The sequence below is a fragment of the Borostomias antarcticus genome (assembly GCF_949987555.1).
Source record: "Borostomias antarcticus genome assembly, chromosome: 4".
Lineage (NCBI taxonomy): Eukaryota > Metazoa > Chordata > Actinopteri > Stomiiformes > Stomiidae > Borostomias > Borostomias antarcticus.
Window position 1 is genome coordinate 4,844,091 of NC_140237.1, and position 12,616 is coordinate 4,856,706.

General features: G+C 46.1%; 1 protein-coding gene across 1 annotated transcript; it reads left to right on the top strand.

The window, feature by feature from the left end:
• The first annotated feature begins 1,020 nt into the window (after positions 1 to 1,020).
• Positions 1,021 to 11,197, top strand: LOC311308220 (annexin A2-like). Its single transcript, XM_084437157.1, has 13 exons — positions 1,021 to 1,078; positions 3,085 to 3,150; positions 3,447 to 3,540; positions 4,140 to 4,234; positions 4,365 to 4,478; positions 4,939 to 5,029; positions 7,866 to 7,945; positions 8,040 to 8,099; positions 8,237 to 8,330; positions 8,457 to 8,552; positions 9,752 to 9,810; positions 10,196 to 10,318; positions 10,997 to 11,197. Exons 2-13 carry the CDS (start codon positions 3,100 to 3,102, stop codon positions 11,054 to 11,056), a joined length of 1,017 nt encoding a protein of 338 aa, XP_084293283.1. The 5' UTR covers positions 1,021 to 1,078; positions 3,085 to 3,099; the 3' UTR covers positions 11,057 to 11,197.
• Positions 11,198 to 12,616: the final 1,419 nt, after the last annotated feature.

Consider the following 12,616-nt stretch of genomic DNA (forward strand, 5'->3'; position numbering starts at 1 on the left):
GGAGAGAGAGGAGGGAGGAGAGACGGGGGAGGAGAGAGAGAGGGAGGAGAGAGAGGAGGGGAGGAGAGAGAGAGGGAGGAGAGAGAGGAGGGAGGAGAGACGGGGGAGGAGAGAGAGAGGGAGGAGAGAGAGGAGGGGAGGAGAGAGAGGAAGGAGAGAGAGAGAGGGAGGAGAGAGAGGAGGGAGGAAAGAGAGAGGGAGGAGAGACGGGGGAGGAGAGAGAGGAGGGAGAGAGAGACGAGGGAGGAGAGAGAGAGGGAGGAGAGAGAGAGGGAGGAGAGAGAGGAGGGAGGAGAGACAGGGGAGGAGAGAGGGAGGAGAGACGAGGGAGGAGAGAGAGAGGGAGGAGAGACGGGGGAGGAGAGAGAGAGGGAGAGAGAGACGAGGGAGGAGAGAGAGGAGGGAGGAGAGACAGGGGAGGAGAGAGGGAGGAGAGACGAGGGAGGAGAGAGAGAGGGAGGAGAGAGAGGGAGGAGAGAGAGAGGGAGGAGAGACGGGGGAGAGAGAGAGGGAGAGAGAGACGAGGGAGGAGAGAGAGAGAGGGAGGAGAGAGAGAGGGAGGAGAGACGGGGGAGGAGAGAGAGAGGGAGAGAGAGACGAGGGAAGAGAGAGAGAGGGAGGAGAGAGAGAGGGAGGAGAGACGGGGGAGGAGAGAGAGAGGGAGAGAGAGACGAGGGAAGAGAGAGAGAGGGAGAGAGAGAGAGAGGGAGGAGAGAGAGAGAGGGAGGAGAGAGAGGGAGGAGAGAGAGAGGGAGGAGAGAGAGAGAGGGAGGAGAGAGAGAGAGGGAGGAGAGAGAGGAGGGAGGAGAGACAGGGGAGAGAGAGACGAGGGAAGAGAGAGAGAGGGAGAGAGAGAGACGAGGGAAGAGAGAGAGAGGGAGAGAGAGACGAGGGAGGAGAGAGAGAGGGAGAGAGAGACGAGGGAGGAGAGAGAGAGGGAGGAGTCTGAGGCCAGGAGTTGGGCCCCATGTTGTGAGTCAGCCGGTCTCTGGTATTTAACACACTCCCTGTTCAGCCTCCAGAACGGGAGCTACGGAATCACAGCTCCACAGCCGCGAGCGTCTGTTCTGAACACCAGGTGAGTCTGCTCTTAACACCAGTTGAGTCTGCTCTTAACACCAGTTGAGTCTGCTCTTAACACCAGGTGAGTCTGCTCTTAACACCAGTTGAGTCTGCTCTTAACACCAGGTGAGTCTGCTCTTAACACCAGTTGAGTCTGCTCTTAACACCAGGTGAGTCTACTCTTAACACCAGTTGAGTCTGCTCTTAACACCAGGTGAGTCTGCTCTTAACACCAGTTGAGTCTGCTCTTAACACCAGGTGAGTCTGCTCTTAACACCAGGTGAGTCTGCTCTTAACACCAGGTGAGTCTGCTCTTAACACCAGGTGAGTCTGTTCTGAACACCAGGTGAGTCTGTTCTGAACACCAGGTGAGTCTGCTCTTAACACCAGGTGAGTCTGTTCTGAACACCAGGTGAGTCTGTTCTGAACACCAGGTGAGTCTGCTCTCTACTCCGAGTCCTCTCCCTCGGTCTGCTCTATCCTAGCACTGAGGAAGTGCCCTGTTCCTGTTCAAACATTCCACCCGTGTGTGTGTGTGTGTGTGTGTGTGTGTGGGGGGGGGATAAATGAGTCAGTACATTTTTTAGACATGGCAAGCCGTCTTTTTTACATTGTCAGCTGTTTTACCTCCTGTTCAACAACTTGAGTACCATTTCAATCAAAGCTTTATTTGTATAGCGCATTTTATACACAGAGGCAACACAATGCGCTTTACAGAGAACAAGGGAGGTGGGCATACAGTAGGTCTCACTCACACTAGCCTCTCACCGAGGTCTCACTCACACTAGCCTCTCACTGAGGTCTCACTCACACTAGCCTCTCACCGAGGTCTCACTCACACTAGCCTCTCACCGAGGTCTCACTCACACTAGCCTCTCACTGAGGTCTCACTCACACTAGCCTCTCACTGAGGTCTCACTCACACTAGCCTCTCACTGAGGTCTCACTCACACTAGCCTCTCACCTCTCACTGAGGTCTCACTCACACTAGCCTCTCACTGAGGTCTCACTCACACTAGCCTCTCACTGAGGTCTCACTCACACTAGCCTCTCACTGAGGTCTCACTCACACTAGCCTCTCACTGAGGTCTCACTCACACTAGCCTCTCACTGAGGTCTCACTCACACTAGCCTCTCACTGAGGTCTCACTCACACTAGTCAGGTAGACTTGATTAGCTAGTTAAACTCCGTATGGTGGAACGGTGCCTTGATCCTGAATTCTAGGGTGGTGGTGGAATCTCATGTGTTGCTGGGTGTGTCTGACTAAAGTTTACTCCGCATCACACAACTCTCAGTTATAGCGGACTGTAACTCGTAAGTACAGTAGTAATGGTATAGTACGGTAGTAATGGTATAGTACAGTAGTAATGGTATAGTACGGTAGTAATGGTATAGTACGGTAGAGACACTATAGTAGCGGGTCTTTGTCTGCTCCCTGCTGAATGAGGCAGGATGTGATTCATACCTGAGTGATACAGTGTTTCACTGTACGGGTTTGTACAGGATACAGCGTTTGTTCCACCCCAGGATCTTACCAAGTGGTTGCTAAGTGATGATTAAATAATATTGTCCGCTGCCATGTTGGAAATAGCCTCCCCTTCCAGCAAGCATTCCCTGTGACAGACATGAGCAAGGCTAGCATCAACGTTTTACTTTAAAGTATCACATTGTGGTTATATATAGAATATATATTGGCTTTTAAAAGTCAACTTCCAAGCACCCAGTTGCAGCTTTTATGAAAAATACATATGAAATACGTATTCGCAATGAAATACGCAATACCATTCACTTTGACTTGATTAATTGGGTAATCTCAACCTGGTGGAATCTTTAAGGATCGGACCTCTAGGACACACTTTATCTATGGTCTCATAAAGAAGACCTTTGTATTGTGTGTCATGACTGTACAACTGTTTACCATCTCAGGCTCGGTTGTCCTGGCAATTCTGTTTGCCTTGGGTGGTCTCTCAGAGACCAAGCCAACATTGAACTGGACCTGTGATATTCCTGCTCTTTTACAGATACACTCTCCTAAAATGGCCTTGGTGTCCGAGTTCCTGGGACAGCTCACGTTGAGTGTTAGTGGGGTGAGTATGTACTGTACACCTATGAACCACGTGTTCATGATCTTCTTCACCTACACAGCAATCAGCACTTGAATGAAAAGGTAGTGTGCGTAGTTGTGGTGATGATTCATTACTATGAAGCAAGGCAGTCCATGTCAATCTACATCTTCAGAAATGTTGGGTCCAGATCCTTGTATATAATGACTAATGACATGTTTAGTGAATGGGTGATCGTGCGTCAGATCCCGGGGGGAGCAGATCAACACCTGAATGTGATCAGCTGCCTGGTGTGTGCTAATGTGACTGTACCCACGCAGGAGAGCGAACCCACATTCCCCACTGTGGTGCCAGTAGCTGACTTTGATCCAGCCAAAGATGCTACCAGGATAGAGACAGCCATTAAAACAAAGGGTGAGAGAACTGAACACATCAGCAGATAGCAAGCCCACAGTCACACAGCCAAGCGCTATAGAACATTCTGGAGGTATTGATAGTGGGAACATGCTTGGTTGACACAAAATTTGACAGTGCATTTTGACAATATGCAATCTATTTCATAGATTGCATACTTTAATTTAGTATTCTAGTTAAATTCGAATGCGATACCATCAAAAACTACATCAGAATCACTACTAAAAGAGTAACAGCACTGCCTGTGTGGAAATATCCATTTGAGAGTAGTGCTGTTTGAGCAGAGTTGGGCCCAATGAGTCATTTTCCTGTCTGAGTCCACTGACCACAACGTATAACTTTTCCTGCAGACCACGCCTAGGGTCCTGTCAAACACTCTGCAAACATATTCAAATGACTGCATCTACTGTAATAACACACTAAACAGTATTCGTTTTTCCAACCATTTTGCACAAATCATGTTCACTTCAATGGTCCTAAGATAAAAGTAGTTTGAAAGATGGAGGTCTCTAATGGTTAATACTGCCTGCCTGTATGTCTGCTTCTATACACATTATGTTGGCTTAGCTAGTAAAAGCCATTTTGACTGTATTTACTAGGTGTTGATGAGCAGACCATCATCGACATCTTGACTAGACGGACCTATTCCCAGAGGAGAGAGATCGCCTTTGAGTATGAGAAGAGAGCCCAGAAGGTGAGCAGGAAAATACCTCTTATATATACAGTAACTAATGATAAAGTGTTCACTGCATGCAAGCACCCTGGGCCTATTACCATTGATGTATATGCTATGAATGTGATTTTCTGAATGTATTATTCCTCAGGATATGATCACAGCCCTGAAGGGGGCGCTCTCGGGCTCTCTGGAGCATGTGGTTTTGGGCCTGATGAAGAGTACAGAACAGTATGACGCCTCTGAGCTTAAAGGCTCTATGAAGGTAAAAGGAGAAAGGTCATATCTTATCTTAGTCAAATCTTAACTAGCCCATTGGGTCATGCAACCAGTACTATGACAAATATGCTTGCATTTTTAGCAGATGGATATAGATGTATTCCATTTTTCTAAATACTTTTTTCTTTCTTCATATTTTATTGTACATCAACATTAATCTGATAACACAAGATACTATATGCAAGAACAACAATGTAAATTCATACAGAGAATGCTGCTTTGTTCATTCAGTGTATGCATATAGTGAAGGGGGGGGAGCCTCTTCTTGTTTGAGACCCATCCAAAGTAACACCAAGGCCTAGTGCTCCATAAAGCAAATAAAAAGTGCCCAGACTTCCAGACACTGCTGCCCTCTCTTGGTTTAAACTAGTCACTTGCACAGACTCAAACTGGGGAATGAAGCCGCAGTAGCTAAATGTTTCACATGAAATAATGTGTCCATCCAGGGTTTGGGAACCGACGAGGAGACCCTGATTGAGATCGTATGCTCCCGGAGCAACCAAGAACTGGTGGAGATCAAAAGAGTCTACAAAGATTGTAAGTTTCACACCCATCTGCAATCAGACGTGTGGACATAGAGCCTAATTTACAATACAACTTACCAATAATGTTGTTGATACATACAGTATATACACACAGTGCATACCAGGATGTACACCAATGTATACGAACAGGGGTGCAGACTTGTCACCTTTAGGTGAAAATAGCTGTTTTTAATCCAAAATAGGTCATTTGTTTGATCAGTGTATGTATGGGTTTGCATGATTGTCACCTTTTTCACCTGTGATTGGTTTGCACCTCTGTACGAAGGATTAGAAACTAAAAGCTGCCTCTCCGTGTTTCTTGGCTCTGGCTTTTGGAACTGTAAGAGTTCAGTACCTGAGGACCTGAGTGGTCTGTTGGGCATGTACCTGACAAGCATGTCTGAAATGTATTCAGGTGCGCACTATAGCACAAATTGATGTCAAAGACCATTATTTGATAGAGGATTTTGGTCTACATACTCAACAACATTATGGATAAGTTGTAAATGAGGTTCTATGACCAAAATTCTGAACTATCCCTTTAGGGTTAATTAGTGCACAACGCCTGTGGAGCCGTCGTGGTCTGTCTGTCTGTCTGTCTGTCTGTCTGTCTGTCTGTCTGTCTGTCTGTCTGTCTGTCTGTCTGTCTATCTATCTATCTATCTATCTATCTACCTTTCTATCTATCTATCTATCTATCTATCTATCTATCTATCTATCTATCTATCTATCTATCTATCTAATACTGGCATTTGGCTCCTGAGCCCCAGTCCAAATGGATGGAGGTGAAAGGGCGGCCTGGTTTGGGTGGCTCTGTGGCGCCCCCCTCAGGGAGGAGCCATCAGGGGGTGGTGCACGAGGGGCTCTATCCCCACACACCCCAGTCCAAACCCTGTGTCTCTAGCGTTCCAACATGTTTTGTTTTGGTTATGTGCGTGTGAGAGGGACATGTTTGGTATCGCTGCGTCAAGACCTTTCTGCCAGTCCAAACCGTGTGTCTCTGTGACCTTCCCACGTGAAATTAGGCCATTTCAATACTGTGGCAGTGCCCTCTGGTGGCTAGGAGGTGAAGCGCACGCTCAACCCTACCTACCCGGTCTGACCTGGTTGGATCGTTTCTCTAATTCGTATAGATAGATGTGTGGAGGTAGAGCAGCGGGCTGCAGGTTGTAAGGTGCCGGGTTCGATGACCGCCCCCGGCAGCGTGCTGAAGTGTCCTTGAGCAAGACAATGAACCCCAAACTGCTCCTCTTTCACTCAGTACTGTGGTCTCACAGCAAGAAGGCCCTGAGCCTTTCTGTGTGGAGTTTGCATATGATACCCGTGTTCAGAAGGGTTCCCCCATAGAGACAGATGCATATGATACCCGTTTTGAGAGAGGAAAAAGAACGCTTCTTAGGCTGTGGTTTAAAAAGTTAAAAAAGAGAGGTGCTCAGTCCCAGGGGTCCGTATACTTGAAAAATAGTAGGCTATGAAAGCCTAAAGATGGAAGCAGCACTCACGTCTCTTTTAAAGTTAAAAAAGCCTTTATTTGGGCATGGTGGCTTTGCTCAGCCCTGCGCGGTCGGCTTTTGGCCTTCTCAGGGGTATCAGCCCTGAGAAGGCCAAAAGCCGACCGCGCAGGGCTGAGCAAAGCCACCATGCCCAAATAAAGGCTTTTTTAACTTTAAAAGAGACGTGAGTGCTGCTTCCATCTTTAGGCTTTCATAGCCATATGATACCCGTGTTCAGAAGGGTTCCCCCATAGAGACAGATGCATATGATACCCGGGTTCAGAAGGGTTCCCCCATATGATACCCGTGTTCAGAAGGGTTCCCCCATAGAGACAGATGCATATGATACCCGTGTTCAGAAGGGTTCCCCCATATGATACCCGTGTTCAGAAGGGTTCCCCCATATGATACCCGGGTTCAGAAGGGTTCCCCCATATGATACCCGGGTTCCCCCATAAAGACAGATAACAGTTAACAGATCACTACATGCAGAAGAACAGATCAGCGGATAGGAGCACTTGGATCGGCCCTTGGGAAGGACGATCCAAGTGCAGAGAACATTTCACCAGCCACCCTAAATACATGAGCTCCTGTGTGCCGCTCATTGCACGTGTGTTGGCGTGTGCTGTGTGATGAATAAAGCCTTCTTCTTCTTCTTCTAATTCTTCTTCTTCTTCTTCTTCTTCTAATTCTTCTTCTTCTTCTTCTTCTTCTAATTCTTCTTCTTCTTCTTCTTCTTCTTTTTCTAATTCTTCTTCTTCTTCTTGTGATTCTTCTTCTTCTTCTAATTCTTCTTCTTCTCCTTCTTCTTCTTCCTCTTCTTCTAATTATTCTTCTAATTCTTCTCTTCTTCTCCTTCTTCTTCTTCTTCTTCTTCTAATTCTTCTTCTGCTTCTGCTTCTTCTTCTAATTCTTCTTCTTCTTGTAATTCTTCTTCTTCTCCTTCTTCTTCTAATTCTTCTTCTAATTCTTCTTCTTCTCCTTCTTCTTCTTTTTTTTCTTCTTCTTCTTCTTCTAATTCTTCTTCTTCTCCTTCTTCTTCTTCTTCTTCTTCTTCTTCTTCTAATTCTTCTTCTAATTCTTCTTCTTCTTCTCCTTCTTCTTCTTCTCCTTCTTCTTCTTCTAATTCTTCTTCTTCTTCTAATTCTTCTTCTTCTTCTAATTCTTCTTTTTCTCCTTCTTCTTCTTCTTCTAATTATTCTTCTAATTCTGCTTCTTCTTCTTCTCCTTCTTCTTCTAATTCTTCTTCTTCTTCTTCGTCTTCTTCTTTTTCTAATTTTTTTTTTTTTTCTTCCTCTTCTTCTTCTTCTTCTTCTTCTTCTAATTCTTCTTCTTATTATTATTATTATTATACAGTATTCAAGAAGGACCTGGAGAAGGATGTTGCTGGTGACACCTCAGGGGACTTTGCAAAGCTGCTTTTGGCCCTTGTACAGGTAGGGCCTTAAAACAGCATCACTGTACACAGAAACAAGGGACTAGTGTCTATTTGAGTAGCGTCCATGACGTTCATCTCCTGGCATTGATTAGGCCAAGAGAGATGAGCCCTCAAACATCGTGGACTATGAGAAGATTGACGAAGACGCGAAGGTAAGTCAGATATCCTTGGTTAGCTTGTTGAGTCAGGATTGTGAAATGTCCCAGGCCTTATCCGTCCTGCACGCACTACAGCGCTCTGATACTCGGCTGAAGTGTGAGGTCACTCAGTGGGCGTGGCCTCTTTGCAGGCTCTGTACGAGGCAGGAGTGAAGAGGAAGGGGACTGATGTGGTCACCTGGATCTCCATCATGTCAGAGAGGAGTGTGCCTCATCTACAGAAAGGTGCGCGTCACCTCATTTATCAAATCAAATACCTCTACAGTTATGCGCTGCCCTTTTACACTACAGCCCTCGGAAAATACCTGGACTCCATTGTGGTAAATGAGTACATTGTCTTCTCTGTTTTAGTGTTTGATCGGTACAAGAGCTACAGTCCCTACGACATGAAGGAGAGCATCAGGAAGGAGGTGAAGGGAGATTTGGAGAAGTCCTTCCTCACGCTGGGTAACATCAGATACAACCCCCATCTCTGCTCACCAGCACAGTCTCATACTACATGCTCTTGGTTTATAAAAATAGAACAAAACGTTTCATAGTCAACCTTTGCATGCCACCCTTGCTAAATTGACTGACTATGAATGCTCACAGTGGAAATAATCTGTCGATCAATTCAAACTTGTTCCATGGATAACAGCAAGCAGAATCCCCTGCTCATGAATACTGGATGAGACTCCAGTTTGTCAGTCAGACTCCTCGTGTCACATGTCACTCTCCATCTTATCTGCACTTCACTGGCAGAATGACATGATTAGAAGACCCATGGGGCACTCCTCTCTCTCTCTCTCTCTCTCTCTCTCTCCTCTCCCTCAAACTCTCTCCCTCTCCTCTCCTCTCTCCCTCTCCTCTCTCTCACTCTCCTCTCTCTCTCTATCTCTCTACCTCTCTCTCTCTCCTCTCCTCTCCTCTCCCTCTCCTCTCTCTCCCTCTCTATCTCTCTACCTCTCTCTCTCTCTATCTCTCTACCTCTCTCTCTCCTCTCTCCCTCTCCTCTCCTCTCCCTCTCCTCTCTCTCCCTCTCTATCTCTCTCCTCTCTCTCCTCTCCTCTCCCTCTCCTCTCCCTCTCCTCTCTCTCTCTCTATCTCTCTCCCTCTCCTCTCTCTCTCCTCTCCCTCTCCTCTCTCTCCCTCTCTATCTCTCTCCTCTCTCTCTCTGTATCTCTCTCCCTCTCTCTCTCCTCTCTCTCCTCTCCCTCTCCTCTCTCTCCCTCTCCTCTCTCTCTCCCTCTCCTCTCTCTCCCCCTCCCTCTCCACTCTCTCTCTCCCACTCCTCTCTCTCTCTCACTCCTCTCTCTCCCTCTCCTCTCTCTCTCCTCTCTCTCCCCGTCCCTCAGCTCTCTCTCCTCTCCCTCTCACTTCCCCCTCTATCTCTCACTCCTAACTAACATGTGACCCACCTACTCCTTCCTCCTCCTTCCTCCTCCTTCCTACTCCTTCCTACTCCTTCCTACTCCTTCCTACTCCTTCCTTATCAAGCGCTATTGCAAGCTGAAAACACCATTTGATTCCAAGGTAATGCCCCTAAGAAATGGATCCGTGAGTCAAATCTCACAAAGTAGGAGTCCCTTTATAATGAACAAGGAAGTGCCTGAGAGTGTGCAGGACAGTGCAGGTTAACTCAATATGGTCTTCTCTTCCTTCTTCAGTGGAGTGCTTCGAAAACAAGCAGCTGTACTTTGCCAACAGACTCAGCGAAGCTATGAAGGTAATTTGTCACAGTATCCCTAACATGTTTTTGGGCTGTGAGTAGAGTGAAAGTGTCCATTAAAACAGGCTTATAGCTAATTCATTATTAAATTCCCCCCTCGTATTAACTTGTGAATCAAAGATGAATCTCAGAGAATAAGCATCTCAGAGTAATATCATCTTATCATCTGACTTTAATTAACTGAGTAAACTAGGATTGCATCATGCATATTATTTTCAGGAAACTAGTGCAGAACCTCTAAGCTTAAAATCTGTATCCAGATATTCTGAAACTAATCTCTAGTCTCCCCATCTTGCAATATGATGAACTATGGGAGGATTGATCTGAGTGAGCGGTTGCTAGCGGTGCGCCGCTGTGCTGATAACGATGGTGTCGTCTCCAGAGTAAAGGAGCGAAGGAGAAGGTGGTGACCAGGATCATGGTGTCTCGCTGTGAGGTGGACCTCATGAAGATCCGCACAGAGTTCAGGAGGGCGCACGAGAAGTCCCTGTACCAGACCATCGCTGTGAGTGTCTGTCTGTCTTCCTGTCTGTCTGTCTTCCTGTCTGTCTGTCTTCCTGTCTGTCTGCCTTCCTGTCTGTCTTCCTGTCTGTCCGTCTTCCTGTCTGTCTGTCTTCCTGTCTGTCTGCCTTCCTGTCTGTCTGCCTTCCTGTCTGTCTTCCTGTCTGTCTGCCTTCCTGTCGGTCTGCCTTCCTGTCTGTCTTCCTGTCTGTCCGTCTTCCTGTCTGTCTGCCTTCCTGTCTGTCTTCCTGTCTGTCTGTCTTCCTGTCTGTCTACCTTCCTGTCTGTCTGCCTTCCTGTCTGTCTTCCTGTCTGTCTGCCTTCCTGTCTGTCTGCCTTCCTGTCTGTCTGCCTTCCTGTCTGTCTGTCTTCCTGTCTGTCTGCCTTCCTGTCTGTCTGTCTTCCTGTTTGTCTGTCTGTCTCTCTATCTGCCTGTCTCTCTCCATCCCTCTCTCCTCAGTGTATCACTAGCATGGGTGTGGCTCATGGGTGTGGCTCATGGGTGTGGCTCAAACTATCAAGCATGTGTGTTAAATTCCACCACTCAATGCTGTAGCCTGTGCCTGTCTAACTGAGGTGATGGTTTATCAGTCTGGCTGACTCAGTGTGTCCAGTACCAGGTGACCACCTCCTCTCTGACTCAGTCCAGTACCAGGTGACCACCTCCTCTCTGTCCCCCCAGGAGCACACGAAGGGAGACTACCAGCAGGCCCTGCTCAGTCTGTGTGGAGGAGATGACTAAAAAACTACAACCCCCACCCCCCATTGGGGGAAAGTCTCTAATGACACCGATGAAGAGGACTATATTCTCTTCTCACCCAATCTGCTATAGTATTAGGGGTCCTTTGTTTTTATTGTTCAAAAACAGATTTCATTACTTCGTTCTGTGAAATACAAGATAATCCCTGGCATACCAACTGAAGTATGAATGAATGATGATTTGTAGCAACGTTTATAATGTTATGAAATCATGTAGGAAATAGGAAAAACTGGAGAATGTTATTTTGTTGTTTTTGAAAAGAGAGTAAAGTCTGACATTTCAAGTGAGTATTGATGCTTGGTCGTCATTTCCTTATGTCTCCACTAGAGGGTGCTAGAGCAGTACAATGGACTTGCATGATCATTCGAGCTACTGCAGTGGACGTAGACATTATTATACTTATATACAGGGGCTCAGTTGGTCTCAGCTCAGTTGGTAGAGCTGGTCGTTCAATGATCGAAGGGTCAGTGGTTCGAATCCCAGCTCCGACTGTCCACATGTCAAAGTGTCCTTGAGCAAGACACCTAACCCCAAATTGCTCCCAATGAGCAGGTTAGCACCTTGCATGGCAGCTACCGCCATTGGTGTGTGAATGTGTGTGTGAATAGGTGAATGAGAGGCCAATGTAAAGCGCTTTGAGTGCCGCTAAGGTGGAAAAGCGCTATATAAGTGCAGTCAATTCACCATTTACACACACACACACACACATTTCATACTAACATTTTTACACACACTGTGATTTTAAGCCTTCCCATTACTTTTTCACTTCATTTTCCTTCACATAAACACATGAAAACAATAAATAAATAAATAAATAAATCAGTCTGCGAGCGGTAATGGGATGGGGTCCTACAGACATAGGGGCCCCCATAGACATAATCAGGACACTGACAGAGAGAGGCAGACTGACAGACAGGAGGACAGACTGACAGACAGGAGGACAGAGTAACAGACAGGAGGACAGACTGACAGACAGGAGGACAGACTGACAGACAGGAGGACAGAGTAACAGACAGGGCAGACTGACAGATTTTGGACTACAAACCAAATGGCAAAAATGCTTTTTCGAGTTATTTGACCACTTTCAGGAAAATAATAATATCACAATAGGGTTCCTATTTCCATAGCAAAGGGCCCCTAATAACTAGAAAATGCAAATTTTCTTATGAAAAAGTGTGTGCTTGCTGACAGCAGGCATAATGTGTAGTTTAGATAAGTTTAATAGTTTAATAATAATAATAATAATAACTATATAGCTATATTAAACTATGTGTTTGACATTTCTTTGATTGGGATGTACTTTTATCTTGTAATTTCCCAAAACCATTATTTCCTATGCTCTGCCACTATCCTTCAAAGTTAGAACTTCATCAAACAATATTGGTTAATAGTTGTCCCTCTATAGACCAAAATAGCCATATATTTGTGCGACATGTTGATTGAATTCACTTGATTCCAGTGGAAGATTATTCTGCCACCAGCACATGAAACCTCCTGAACCTTCTCTGTTATATCCAGTCAAGAGGTTTATTTAGATTTTTT